Here is a 14,755-nt window from a genome sequence, read left to right as displayed (position 1 = left end):
GAAACAGAGAGCAGAGACAGCTCGCCTCCCACAGCTCCGAGAACAGATCTGGGGTTGTGTTCACGTGTCCCACCAGCGCAGACCACACGGCACAGTGAGGACAAGAGCTGCCGGCTTGCAGTCTGCGCCGGGACCTAGCATTAGGGCAGCCAGACCGCTGGCTCAGATCTGCAGAGAGCGGGGGGGAAAAAACAAAAAAACCAAAGACCCAAACAACTAAATCATAGCCCTGAAGTGACGGGGAGGAAGAGAGGGGCAGTGCCCTGACTGCTCGCCAAACCCAGCCGTTTAACCTGGGAAAGCAGCTACTGCAGCCAAGTAAGGACACCCATGGCCTATTCCAAGCTACTGGAACACCGAGACCCTGAGATCCAGGCGCACATGCTGAGACAGGCAGTGCATCTTGCCACACGCGTGTGCAAGCAGGGCTCTGCTCCCACACGGATGCAACAGTGCACCAACTTCACAGCCCAGGAGCGGGCCCTCAACCACTTTGGGTGATGGGGAGGATATTTACCGCCCCACCCCCAGGGCTGGCCTGAGGCTTCATGAATGAATAATACCTAGCCGTTATGTAACACTTGCCGTCCGCACAGAGGCTCCCCAGCTAGCCCTCCCAGCAGAAGCATGGGCACGTTTGCAGGTGGAGAAACTAAGGCGCCGAGAGATGACGTGATTGACCCGAGGCTGGGCAACAAGCTGGAACTGGGACCCAGGAGTTCTCACTCCAAGTCTCCTGCTTAGTCCACTCGCCCAGGATGCCTGCCACAGAGCAGTCAGTGTCCGCGAGAGGCTGTGGAGATGGAAAGTGCTATCACCCCCACACGGCCCAGCGATCAGAGCTCTGGTGCTACACTCCCATGCCAGAGGGCAAGGGTCAGCTAGCTGGTGTCTGGCACCCCGGGCCGGTCAGGGAGAGAGACAGAGCTGCCGTCAGCTCAGGATTCCTATGACACTGCACTGCGACCTAGTGATTCTGTCCCAAACTCTCCTCTCCACCTGCCGAGGGACACCTGGGCCCATTCAATCCTAGGTGCTTACTTCGCAGCTCTCAGGAGGAGACTGTATCCCCACACGGTGCAGAGATCAGAGCTGCACGGGGTCTTCCACTGGGAGAGCCAGGGCTCTGAGGCCCCAGAAAGGAGCAGAAAGAATTGAGATTAAAAATAGCCCCCGTCCGCACCCTCTTTCCTCCCCCTGAAACCTGCAGCAGCCCCGTCCGTGGCCCTAGCATGTCAGGAAGCGATAAAATGTTCTGCTTCTCTGGAGCTGCATGTCACATCCCAGCCTCCCTCACACCCCCACCAGAGACAGCAGGAATCCTGGCCTCCTGCCAAAGCCACTGTCTCCACTGTAATTCTCTTTGCCCTGGAGCCAACACACACACACACACACACTTAGATACAGACGCGCACACACACACACACCCCGACAAAGACACTGGCACCACACAATCACACTTCCCCTGCACACCCCCCACAGATACAGGCACATGCACACACATACGTACACCTCGATACACACAGTCCTAGATACAAAAGAGCTCAATTTTGCACCAGGCTGAGCGCCTCCACCCCACGTGACCCCTCACAGGATCAGGCCCACAGAGCGCTGGCTGCTGGACAAGGGGAAGGGGAAAACACTTCAGGAAATCCACTTGACTTGTCTGAAGGGACAGGGCCAAGAGACGCTCCGTGGGTGGGGCTGTGTGGAGAATCTCAGCTACATGGACCTGACACAGCCAGGCCGACCCCATCACCCCATTTACAGGCCTGTGATGGGAGAATCACACATGCAGTCCCATCCCCGCCCTGCCCCTGCCCACACACACACACACACGCCCACAGACCTATCCCCACACCCAGCCACACCCACTTCCAGAGTCAGCCAGGTAAACCCACACATGCCAAAACGCTCCGAGCGACACCAGCATGGACACACACTCCCTCGCAGGAGCAGGTGCTGGATGGGCTAATTGGCTTTTCCATCCCTAGCTCCTATCACACCCATCAGGACACTCCCCTCCCATTCCTAGCCTCACAACTGTACACGCTCCCAAACACGCACCGTGCACACCCATTCTCACGCTCGCACCATGCCGGTGCATGCACCCACGTGAGCTCTCACAGCTAGGCTGCCTCCCCGCAACACACATTAACATGCCCCAAGCCCTTCCCCATTTCAGCTGCCCACCCCCACCCCCCACGGTCCAGGATTCATTTTATGTCAAACTAAACCAACCACTGGACCTAAGCGGCCTCACGCTGCAGCTCCTGCCATGAGCTTGCCAGTGCTGAACCCTCCAACCTTCCCCACTGCAGCTGCCACCCAACACCCCTGGCCCAGCCCTGCCTCTGTCCGGTGCCTGCAGCCTCTCGGTGCTGCTCTGTGGCCCCAGGGCAGCGAGACTTAGAGAAGCCGGGGTGGAGGCAGGGGCAGAGGAGGACGACGAACGGGTGCCAAAGCCAAGGACATTAACTGTGTGTCCAGTTGACTCACAGAGGGCACTTTCTAATGGGACAGAGAAACAGGAGCCCTGTGTTGGCACCAGCCTTAGCACAAACAAACGCTGGGGAACGAGCAGAAGGGGGTGGGATTCAGGGTGCCCACCCCCAGCAGCCATTAAAGCATGCTGCACTGCCCTAAAAGGGCCAGTGACTCTTGAGCCCCCAGGGCGAGGGGCAAGGCCAGCTGGAGAACACCGGGGCGGGTGAGCAAGCCATGAGATGAGACATGTGGGAGCCGGGAAAGAAGCAGGACTTCCACCCCAAGGCAATGACCTTACACCATGCGACATCAGGTTTCCTGTGTGAGTGTAGAGGTCATGAGAATAATCCTCTGCCCCTCCTTCTAGCCTGGGTGTTTACAAATGGTTCACAACTCCCTCAAAATTAACACTGTACATGGGTAAACTGAGGCACGGGGATTTACAAGATCAACACTGCATCAACAGGAGAGCTGGGAACAGAAATCAGAAGTGTTGATTCACTGCCCCCTGCTCCTACCACCAGGCCCCATTCCCACCCAGATAATATCTAGTGCATTTCATCAGGAGATCAAAGCACTTTACAAAGCAGGTCAGAATCATTATCCACATTTCACAGATGGGGAAACTGAGGCACAGGGAGCGAAGTGACTTGCCCAACATCATCCAGCAGGCCAGTGACAGAGCCAGGAACAGAACCCATGTCTCCCAAGTCCAAGTGCAGCCTCTCACTACCCCTGCCGTAGCCATTAGACTGCATCCCACCCCAGAGCCATGAGTCCGGACTCCCAGTACCACACCCCACCGCCTGGATGGCACAGGCTGTAGATGGCAAGTCTTGGCCCCTTCAAGGACCCAGTTCAGAGGCAGGCAGACAAAAATGGAGACAGCGTATTTCAAAGCAGGGGCTGGTGACCAGAACCAAACCACAAGCAGAGAGTCAATCATTCAATGGCCACAGGTCCCGGGGAGAGGGAGATAGGCAAAGGCACGGACAAAACCGCAGCGACCCCATGCTACCCCCAAAAGCCGAGATCGCTGGCAGAGCAGTGGCCAGCTGTGGCCCCCACACTATTCGCTCCAGTGACATTCTCTCCTGATCCTAGGTGGAAAGAAAAACCAGCTGTGGGCAACCCGCCATTCCCCACTGGCCCAACAGGGGGTAGCAAGAGCAGTTTCCCATTCCAGGTATCATAAAGCTTCCCTACTTACTCCCCTCCTTACTCACATTGTGTGTTTGGGGGGAATGACGCAAGCCAGGTCAGTGCAGTAGGGGCTGGGGACTCTGCAGTAGGAGCAGAGGGGTGCATGGCACGGCGGGAGGGGGTACCTCCAACCATATCAGTCCAGTGGCCCCTCTCTGACACTAGGCAGCATCAGCTGCTTCAGATGAAGGTGCAAGAAATCCTACAGTAGATGGGGTTATGGGGCAGCCTGTTCCCAGGGGAAGTTAATGGCTGACTTTTGCCCCGAAGCAGGAGAGCTCATAGGGCTTACACCCCTTCTCCTGTTTAAAGTACCCAGGGATGTTCTCATTACCCCCAACAAATGTCCAGTCCTGCTAAGCTCTTGTCTTCAGGGACATCTTGGGGCAGAGAGTTCCACAGGTTAACCAGCGTACTAAGCACGCAGGGGTAAGACGCTGTGCAGCAGGGTTGGGGGGAGCGTAAGGACCCTGGATGGGTAGAGTAGGCGCAGAGAGGGTGTTGAGGGGGACAAGATGCCAAGGCAGAGGGGGTCAGGCTGCCTTATCAGTGTGCCCCCCATCCCTTCCCACACACAACCCCTTACAGTAACCCCGAGCGTCTGGCCAAGTCCCTACGCGGCCAGGGGCCAGCGAGAGTCTTTTGGGAAAGAACACCCCCCCCCCCGCCGCCCTGCAGCCCCCGCCCGGGCCCGACGCCACGGGGATGGGGGCCGCAGGCAGGAGTCTCCCCCCACGCCGCTGCCCCGCGCAGGCACTCACCGAGCGGGCGCACTTTCCAGCGGGGGCTTTTCTCTTCCATGGGGAGGGCTCCGAGCCGGCGCCGGCGGCGACTGCGAGCGGGGACCAGAAGGAAACTTTCCCCCGCCGCCTCCGGGCGGGGTCTGCGCGTCCCGGCGGGCGCGGGGGTCCCAGCCGGCCGGGGGCCCTGCCCGGCGCTCCCGGAGCAGCAGGAGCAACGCGCGGGCGGCTTCCCCGCCACTTCCTGCTTCGCTCCGCGCCTGCCCCGGCCGCCGCTCCGGCTCGGCGTGACTCACCGGCCCGCGGCCCCCCGCCGGCTCCCGGCCCGCGGCCGCTGCAGGGGGCGGGGAGGGGACGCGCTGCCGGGAGAGGGAGGCCGCGCACCCAGGGGGAGCAGTGGGGGGAGGTCAGGTCACGCCATGGGAGGGGGAGGGTTGCACTGGCGGGGGGGGGGTCATGCTTGGAAGAGAAACACGTGGTGTTGTCACACAACTGGGGGTACCCAGGGGAGCAGTGGGGGCCGCATTGCTGGGAGGAGCAGAAATGGGGGCGCACCCCCCGCGGAGCAGGGGGCGGAGGTGGGGCGCACACCCAGGGGGAGCAATGGCGGGATGGGGGCGCACATACCCCACAGAGCAGTGGGGGGATGGGGGCGCACCCCCCGGCGGAGGAGGGGCGCACACACCCCACAGAGTAGTGTGGGGAGCGCACCACCGCGGAGAAGTGGGGGGATGGAGGCGGAGGTGGGGGACGCACACCCCATAGAGCAGTGGGAGGATGGGGGCTCACCCCCGCGGAGCAGGGGGACGCACACCCAGGCGTGTGGGGGGCGCACCACCGCAGAGAAGTGGGGGGATGGGGGCTCACCCCCCGCGGAGCAGGGGGCGGAGGTGGGGGACGCACACCCCACAGAGCAGTGGGGGGATTGGGGCGCACTCCCCGCGGAGCAGGGGGACGCACACCCAGGCGTGTGGGGGGCGCACCACCGCAGAGAAGTGGGGCGATGGGGGATCACCCCCCGCGGAGCAGGGGGCGGAGGTGGGGGACACACACCCCACAGAGCAGTGTGGGGATTGGGGCGCACTCCCCGCGGAGCAGGGGGACGCACACCCAGGCGTGTGGGGGGCGCACCACTGCAAAGAAGTGGGGGAATGGGGGCAGAGGGGGGGGGGGCATACACCCCGGAAGCAGTGAGGGGGAGGGGGAATCACATGCTCGTGGAGAGCAGCAGCCAGTGAGAGAGGTCATGTGCTTGGCAGAGAAGATCCCCGGGGTGTCAGCAGCCAGCCAGCCTGGGTGCGGGGCAGGATTGCAGCAGAAGCCGCGCTGCAGAAGTGGGTCAGGACTCAGGAGCGTGGGGGCAGTCAGTCTGGGAGGGAGGTACTGGGGGAGGAGCTGGCTGGTTCTTGGCAAAGGGGGGAGGGGGCTTTTTAGCAGAAGTATTCCTGCCACTAGGCATCCCCCATCTTAGAGACCTCCCCAAACAGCCAGATCCCCCAGTGACCTGCCAGATACCCCCAACACCCAGAGATACCCCAATGACCTGCCACAGACACCCCTCAGACTCTGCCAGAGAACCCCCAGCCTCACTAGAGAGCCCCCCACACCCAGCAGCCAGACTCCCGTCAACCCCTCACACCCTCAGAGATCCCTGACACTTCTCAGCCAGCTCTCAAGATACAAACTGCCTCCAAAGATCCCTGCCAGACACCCCCCTCTCCCAACTGGGCAGACTCCAGGATAGGCCTTTCCACACGAGGGTGGGAGGAACCTCCTGCTGCTTCCCCGAGCCTACAAGCCATCTCCCCAGGAGGCCTGGTGGGCACCCAGTGAGGGAGCACTCAGAGGTGCCAGCCTGCCCTGTTGCAGGCTGAGGGCCTGGCTCCTCCAGGAGTTGTGCTGCACTGCGTGGGTTGCCATGAGCCTGTGCCCTGCTGAGATAAGGGCATCTGGGGCGTTGTTTGCTGCCCACAGGAAGCAGAGGTGGGCGGCTGTGCGGGATGATTTCTCACGCCACCTGCTGGATAAATGGAAGATGACAGCATGGGCCCTGAGCACCTTCCCAACACTGCAAGGCAGCTGGGGACCGGGGTGCCAGTCCCCCCCCCCCCCCCCAGGTCTGGAATGAGCAGGAACGGCTGATGAATGTCACATGGAACATATCCAAAGGAGGCTGGAGAATCCAAGGGGTATACCCCTCTGGGGTATTGTTCTGAACCCCGCGGTAACCAAAAGTCACTCAGACTTAGCATGTTGCCTTTTGCGCAGGTACCGCCGCCGGGCGCCTCCCAAACGTCTACTGAGCAATATAACCAACCAGTTTGGGGGCCGTGGGAGGTCACAATCCAGTCCTTAAAAGGACAAGGGTGCTGCCTGGGCTGATGAGAAGGGAAAAGGGGGGACAATCGGAGGTCAGGGGAGTGACCATCTGTAATGGCTGTGTAAATAAAGTGACATGGGAGGGAGCGTGACCCTTAAAGATGATGTACCAGGGCCCCAGATTTCTCTCACCAGACCTGGGTTCCGATCACTAAGCCAGCCACCACCTGCCAATTCCGATCTCAATGCTGCCCCCCGCAAAGTCGCAAGAGGGACTGGGAAGAGGTGCGGGGACATGCCCCCTGGGCTGAGCTTGCAGCAGGCTGGGCTGCTCCATGCCTGGTGAAGTGGGGGCAGCCCAAGGCACCCTGTACTACTGGGATCAGGCCTTATCAATCCAGTGGCTTCCACTCTGCTGGGGATGAGTGACTGACTGACAGGCTTGGACAAGCCCCTCCCCTGGACAGGTCTGGCACAGGTGGCAACAGGGCGAGTTGAATGCCTCAGAGAACGTACCCAAAGAGGGCTGGAGAATCCCAGGGGGTAGGATTTTTGCCATTCAGCTGCCTGACACCCCCCACCCAAATGGAGGGGTCTCCCTTACTCCTGTCACTCTGCCAGCTAGGTCCTTTCCCCTATCTCATGCTGGAAATGAGCTGCCACTCAGCATCAGCCCAGCGTCATCCTGCCTCAGCGGCAGCTGTCTGCTGCTGGCCAGAGGCGAGGATAACTATGCAGCTCAGCTTGGGATCAGGGGACCAGGAGGCAGCCGCTCGTCTTTGACTAGCCCCAAGGGGGTCCCTCTCCTAGAGCCTCCGTCCCCATTAATAGCTCTCAAAGCCCTGTCAGTGGAATTACTGCAAAGGACTGGGGCACCATGTTCTACTGATCCATCCCCACTGATTCCAGAGAAATGGACATCTATTGGAAGAGCAAATGAATGAAGCCTCTGGGCAAAGCTCACCAGCGTTCGGAAATCAGGAGCACCACCCAGTCTGAGCTCCACATAACTTCACCTGCCTTGGTCTGGACGGCCACCAGTCTGCCTCACGTCATCAGGAAGACGAGCCTGGTGGGTTCTCAGCCCAGGCCCAAGGGAAGATTTGTTCAGCATCAGCAAACCACTGCACCATTCTATCCAACAGCTATGTCTGGGGTGACAGAGATGCTACAGGACGGGAGGGGAGGGGAGGATATTGTACGCTTGCCAAGACACTGGCTGCAAAAACGACAGTGCCCAGATATTCCACTATCCCAGCAATAGGTGCATTAGAAATGAGCTATGCTAGATATTCTCCTTCAAACCCCGCACCCTTTCCCCAGGAGCCCCTGTCCAGCATTCTCACTTCAAACCCCTTCTCCCCCTTAGCTTCCACTGACTTTTCTTCCCCACCCTTCCCCAGTTCCTCTTCCTCCAAAGGCCCTTCGCTGCTGCTAGCGCAGCTGCCTTGTGCCTGCCACCCCAGGTGTCCTCCACACTCCTTAGAGCTGGTTGCGCCAGCACTCTCCTTCCCCCAACTCCCTCTTTCTTTTCTATTTTAAATTTTTATTGCCTTTTTCTTTTTTAAGAATACAGAGGAACAAATGCCCTTATCAGCAATTCTCACAAGGTATAAAAAGATGCTTTTATCTCACTGTCTTTATTCAGCTCGTGCAAGCCAATGCCTGTTAATTTTTTAATTTTCCTAGTGAATGCATGTGTGGCTTCGTCAGCATATATTATACGTGCACACTCACAGGGAGTCACAGAGTACGTACACACCCCCAGTATAGGCAGATCTGCCAGTGATACCCACAGTTACGGTTGCTCAACCTTTCCCCTTACAAGACCATGTTTCCAGTTGCTTAGAACTTTATCAGACTTTAACCATTCGGGTGAAATTTTCCATGCAAGGTGGCTGCCGCAGACAATTTAAAAAACAAAACAAAAAACTTTCAGCTAAAAGAGTCCAGCTGTTTCTGAGAATGAGATGAGGGAAAAATCATTGTTCGAAAAATCTTCACAGCTGTTTCATGGAGAAGTGCTAGCACTCCAGTACTTAGGAGCAAGGCCTTGATATTTGGCCTTTACTCTACCCAGGAAAATCCACCCACATTTGGCTGAATTATAAGCCTCTGAAAATTGCCATTGCACATGCTCCGTTGGAGTCTGCCAGCTAAATTCTCCGAAGATGGGGTCAACACTGAGCATGCTCCATCCTAGGGCTGCAGAAGCGAGCAGCCCGTTTCCTGCAATTGATTCCCCAATGTGGTGCCAGGCACCAAAATTGAGAGAGGGAGACTTTACTGTGCTCTGAATGCGTCTTCTGCTGGCAGTCTGGACGAAAAAGGAGGGAGCAGCTTGACTCAAATGCAGATGGATAAAGACAGGAGCAAAGTAGGACAGGGACAAGCTCGGGAGGAGGGGGCAAGAAATACAGTGGGGACAGGATAAGAAAGGTCTATAACTACTAGAACACACTCCCCTCCATAACCTAGAATAGAATCCAGGATTCCTCAGTCCCCAAATTCCTCTGCTGTCAACAAACAGCGGAGTGTCCCGCTGGCAAAATGCGTCTCTCTTCCCAGTCTAGTGACTGGCTGACCTAGAGGATAACAGCCTACTTCCACTACCAGTTACTCCATTAGCTCAAGTGGTATAGAGGTCTATGCTGTAGATCTAAAGATCCTAACCTTGCTGATGACCCATGTTTGGGGTCAGCGTGGTTCCACACGAAAGTACTCCTGATTTCTCAGTGTTTTTTTAATGTAGGAAATCACAACTAAAAACTACATTCAAAGAACATTACCGTTGCAAAGTCAAGCACTCAAAAGTAGGAAAATGCCAGAATTAAAGGTACCCGTGGAACCCTAATTCGGCCCCCTTTGTTCAATATGCAGTATGATTACAGACTTCAATTCCATGATCACATATTTGTTTCCACAGGATCTCTGCCTATTTCAGTGCACCGGCTGGACCTGGTCTGGGGAGGAATCAGGATGGTGGAGTGAATGAGACAAGGACATGCAGGAAGAGAAAGGATAGCCTTGTAGTGGAGTCAGCTGAATGCAGCCCTGGAGAACTGGAGTCTATCCTTGCTTCTGCTACAGCGTTCCCATGTGACACTGGGCAAGACACTATGGCAATAAGCGCCATAGAAAAGTCTATGAGGAAATTAATACCCCTGTATTTCACTGAATGCGAGGTTCGGACAGCGGGTGGGAAATAAGGCCTGGGACCACGTGCTGAATGAGGAGGATGAAAAGAAATAATGAATAGCTGCCCATTTCATCCAGTGCACTGTGTGAGGCAGTCGTCCTATGCAATCATATAATTAAAGACTGGCATAAAGCACACTCCCTACTATATACCCAGCATGAGTTACTCCGGGGTGTTTCCAGCCTGAGACGCATCAGGGTGGAGCACGAAGCTGCAGTGAAGCAGCTGCAGAGACCAGTGACGGCAGGCCCTGGGGGCCAGGGCAGATGTGTCTCCATGTCTTTGCAAAGCCAGCCAGCTTGCAGGGAGGTGAGGCCCTGGGCCTTTGGGTGGGTAGCACCTCTAGGCACTCAGAAGGGTGGGGGGAGGGGGGGAAAGCCCCAGGATTCCAAATGCCCCCTGTGCAAATCCCCATGGCATGCTGGAGGAGAGACAGGCCTCTGCTGTAAGAAATGCAAATAGGGATTCTCGCTGAGGCTTCTGGATGCCGGCAGACCCCGTGATTCTCTCTGGCACCCAGACTGACTAGCACAGCTAGAGTCACCACGCAGGGCCCTCCCTGGGTCCTGGCCTGGACTCAGCACGTGTGTACAGGGCCACTGTTCCCACTACAAAGTCCCTCGCCATATTAACAGCGTGGGTGGTGGCAGGTGTAGCTCTGTCTTCCTGTCGGGACACCCTTCCCCGCAAGGAGAAGGAGCATCTCCACCATTCAGCAGCTCAGAGGCGAGGCGAGGATTCCCCCGGGGTTGTGGCTCTTCTTGGAAGCAGCCAGCCCATTTGCAGCCATCCAGCAGCTCCTTCTCCTACCATGGCAAGGCCCTCATTGCACATAGGGCCTCGCTAGTCGCCCCCACCTGCCTGCAGAGTGACTCCTGGGGGGCACAATCCAATATTAAAGCCCTCCCCACTCTGTGCTAGCCCGCTGGCACCGGGAGGCTCGATACACTCTGTGCCCTCGGCATGACAATCAATCGCGACACCTCTAGCTGCCAAGGCTTAATCATCCTCACCGCTAGACTGTTCTAGCTAGGACTGCTGCCCGGGAGGCTGCAGACACAGAGCCCATGAGACTCTGCGTGCCAAACAGGGGAGCAACACAGACAAGAGGCAGCGCATGCAGACATACGCAGCACCAAAGAGGGCATCAGCTAAAGGGCCTGCGACATCGAGGGGTCTTGTGGACAGGACTCTGGGGGTGGCGGATAAGAAGCCTTTCCCCGGAGGTCACAGATTCAAAGCCAGGTTGCTCAGCGACCATGTGTCACTGCCATCAGATGGCACAATCTTGTGGGCAGAGGCCTTGATGGCTCTCCTTCATCCTTCATCCTGCAGCACAAGTGCCCCTCCCCACTCATCGGTGGTGTGGGGAAGGGGCAGGAGATCCCCATGCACCGGGATCTGGAGTGGGAATGTGAGCGCCCCGGGACAGGGGCTGCAAATGAAATGTGGCAGGCGTCTAATGAGCCATTAGTCAATGTCACCTGTGCCCGGCAGCTGATGGCAAGGCAATAAAAGCGGGGTTGGCTCTTCCAGGGCACAGCACCCATCTCGCTTGGCTGGGAACAGCTTGCAAATGGTGAGGGCCTCAGCCCGGAGCGATCACCGAGGAAGCACTGGGGGGGCTCCAGGAGGGGTAGTGAGAGCTCTGCAGCACTCACACTAGCTGTGAGTGAAAGGATAATGCAGCTCTCTTGGGCAGGGCCTATCGGAGCCACCCCTCCACGTGGGCCTGCAGAGGTGGGCTAGGAATCGGGGCAGACAAGCTTTCCTTGGGGTAATTCAGTGGTTCTGCTTCCAGCCAGAACAAGAGAGTGAGTAGCGGCAGCGGCACCCTCAATGGATGATGGTGTCTAGGCTCGATTCGAGATGGGGTGAAGGGTCAGGGGCGGGGGGGTCTGGGACCATCCAAGCCAGCTGGCCCATGCCTAGTCAGCCCCCAGTCATATCACCAGCTGCAGTCATACAGAATACTGGGTTGAGTCCCACGGCCCCGATTCAGTCCTTGCTCAGGTGGCGCGGTCCAAGGAGCTCTGGCCCAGTAACGAGACCCTGTGCTTTGCCCACAGCCCCTTCCGCTGGAGGATCTCACAGTGCCCTGGCACAGCCGGGCCTGGGGAAAGCCAGGGACTTGCCCAAGGCTGCTTGGCCGGTCAGTGGAAGAGCCAAGAACAGGACCCAGATCCGCCAGCCCCTCAGCTTGACCACCCTCCCAACAGAGAGGAGCTCCCTGCACCCAGGCAGCTACAGGCATTGGCATGGAAACAGGCCCACGCAGGGCTCCCTTCACTCCCTGCCTGGTGCGCTCCACTGCCTGCTGCACCTGCGGTTCCCCTGCACGCCAGTGCCTCTCTCTGCTGTTCCCCTCTGCCAAGAGCTGGAGCAGGCGGCAGTCTCCACATCAAAGCAGCCAGCGCACCAGGAGCCTTCCAGGGCCACCGGGAAGGCTGCTAACAAACAAGCCCAGCCTGGGAGGGGGTGTGACACCTCCCCGAGGAATGCTGCTGCTCCTGCCTGACAAGGCTCTAAACTCCCAGGAGACGAGGCCCAACCCAGCCCCAGCTCCCTGGCGTCCCGGATCGCAGGCACAGCTGGCATTGCTGCCCAGCAGAGTGAGGCACCAGTGTACCACTGGGGCAGCAGGGCCTGGCCTAAGGGGACTGGCCACAGGAGAAAGAGCCTTTCACATCCAGGTCACCCTGGGGATCCGGCCTCGGGGTGGCTTTCACTCTGACTCCCAGCAGGCTTGTGGCCCCCTTCCCCAGCCCTGGTTGGCCGTCTTGGCAGAGGGGCCACGGATTAAATGGGCCAAGGAGACAGCACATGCACGCAGGCCAGGGGAGGCACAGGTGTGGGAGAGTGAGGGCTTGGTAGAGAGAGCTCTGCCACCAGGTCACCCCTGCCCCTCACCCTGGCACCAGACCCTGGTCACTACCTCCTGTTTGCTGGACACTACCTAGCCACGAGCTTCACCTACACTCTGTCCTCTCCCTCGGCCTTCAGACCCAGTCCATAGACACAAAAAGGCCAACGGGAAATCTGATCAGCAGGCGTTCGGCCCAGAGCATCCAACAAGCTACAACACGTACCCACGGCTGCCCCCTTGACCAGACAAAGCTCTGCTGGCTAATGACAGGACATCCACACTTCCAATCGCCCCCTGCCCCGCACGCACTCCTCCCTGCATCCCGGCTCTCAGACTGCAACTGCCTGGAGCTCGCCCGGGAAGGTGGAGGGTAAAGCACCAGCACTGGAGCACACTGCCCACCAAGCAGCTGCACTGGGGGCAGGGGGGAAATCCCGCCCGCCGAGTGCATAGATTGCCGCCCAGCACACAAACTGTGAGGGCCCAGTCCCACAGTCCTCCCACAGGCAGTTTCCAGCAGAGTCCATGGGAGTTCTGCCTGTGCAAGAACGGCAGGATCGGGTCCCAAGGCCCGAAAGCTGCCTCCTTCGCGAGAGGAGCCGAGCCACAGTGAAGAGGCTGGTCCCACGCTGCCTTGGCTTAGTCCAACGTGCTGCTGTCACTTCCTGGGACACCCCGGGTATCCCCTTCTCCAGCAGGGCCCAGCTGTGCCTAGCGCACACGCCGCGGCACACCAGGGGATTGGCCGGCCCAAGTCTTGCAAGCAACACTGCAGCACACAGTCAGAACAACACGGAGATGGGGGGTCCCTGGGGTCACGCCCCAGAGCTCCAACCTCTGCTACTGCAAGCTCCCCCCATGCCCAGACAGCAAATCTAGCACCTACTTGTAGCTCCCAGGTCTGCGCCTTCCACATCCACGCTCTGCTGGCTGCGGTCAGAGCCAATCTCCTGGGCAGCTCCGTTCCTTGCACCTGGGCTCTCCCCAGTGCCCGCCAGTCGCTGTCTGGGCTCGCTGGCGGAAGGCTTCACAGCAGGTGTCTCCAGAGAAGAGGACAATGCCTGGAACAAAAGCAGAAGAACAGGGACTCAGAACCTTTCCCTGCAGGGATATTCAATAGCTGACAGCCAGCAGCAGCTTCAGCACTAGGCAGCAGACCTCCCGGCTCCCTCTCCCAAGCCCTGATGCTCGCTACCAGCCTGGAGAAAGCAGGGTCCTCCTGCCGGAATGTGTCCCGCTCGCCTGGGGGGCCTCGGGGTGGAGAGACACACGATGCTTTTGTTTTCTTTCAGGCAGATTGCACATGGCTGGGTAGGGGAGCTGTCTGCTGCTCACCAGCCAGCCAGCTCCATGTCTCACGGGGGCTACAGCTGGATCTGAGTGAGCAGTCCAGGCGCTTCCAGTCAGGACCAGACAAGAAAGGCTTTGGGGAGGTGGGGGAGGGAGGGCAGGAATCAAAGCAACATCCCTCTCCCTGCCAGTGGCTGCCGGCTGATTGTTCTGCTGCTGATTACTCAATGGGCCGGTACACAACTTCCCTCCCCTCCGCTAAGACAGTGCGGTCACAGTACAGGAGACTCCTGCTAAAGGGACACAGGGAGGGTAAGCGTCCTAGAGCCAAAGAGGATTTTGAGGCTAGAAGGGATTGTTACGATTATCTAGTCTGACCACCTAGGCCAGAGATTCTCACCCAGCGATTCCTGCATCAGGCCCAGTATCCTACGCTCAGCCTAGAGCATCTTTTTCAGAAAGATGTCCAGGGCCCAGATCCTCAGCTGGGGTAAATCAGTGTAGCCCAATAGACCTATCTGGGTCTCTTCCCCTTTATACCAGTGAAGGAGCAGGCTCCCAATCCAATTTAAAGACTCCAGGTGATACAGACACCATCACACCTCTAAGTAATCTGATTGAATGATCAACTACCCATTCCCTTAAAAATGT

General features: G+C 58.3%; 1 protein-coding gene across 2 annotated transcripts in view; it reads right to left on the bottom strand.

Annotated features, from left to right (window-relative positions):
• Positions 1 to 14,755, bottom strand: part of GSE1 (Gse1 coiled-coil protein) — a 345,792-nt gene that overhangs the window by 209,050 nt on the left and 121,987 nt on the right. For both annotated transcript variants that reach the window (XM_054048943.1, XM_054048944.1), the window contains exon 2: positions 13,701 to 13,875. In XM_054048943.1, the coding sequence (XP_053904918.1) occupies positions 13,701 to 13,875 (175 nt within the window). The remainder of the gene's footprint in view (positions 1 to 13,700; positions 13,876 to 14,755) is intronic.

Source organism: Malaclemys terrapin, chromosome 14 (genome assembly GCF_027887155.1).
Source record: "Malaclemys terrapin pileata isolate rMalTer1 chromosome 14, rMalTer1.hap1, whole genome shotgun sequence".
In the NCBI taxonomy this organism is placed as follows: Eukaryota; Metazoa; Chordata; order Testudines; family Emydidae; genus Malaclemys; species Malaclemys terrapin.
The sequence above is the reverse complement of the archived record's forward strand: the minus strand, read 5'-3'. Positions and strand labels throughout refer to the sequence as shown.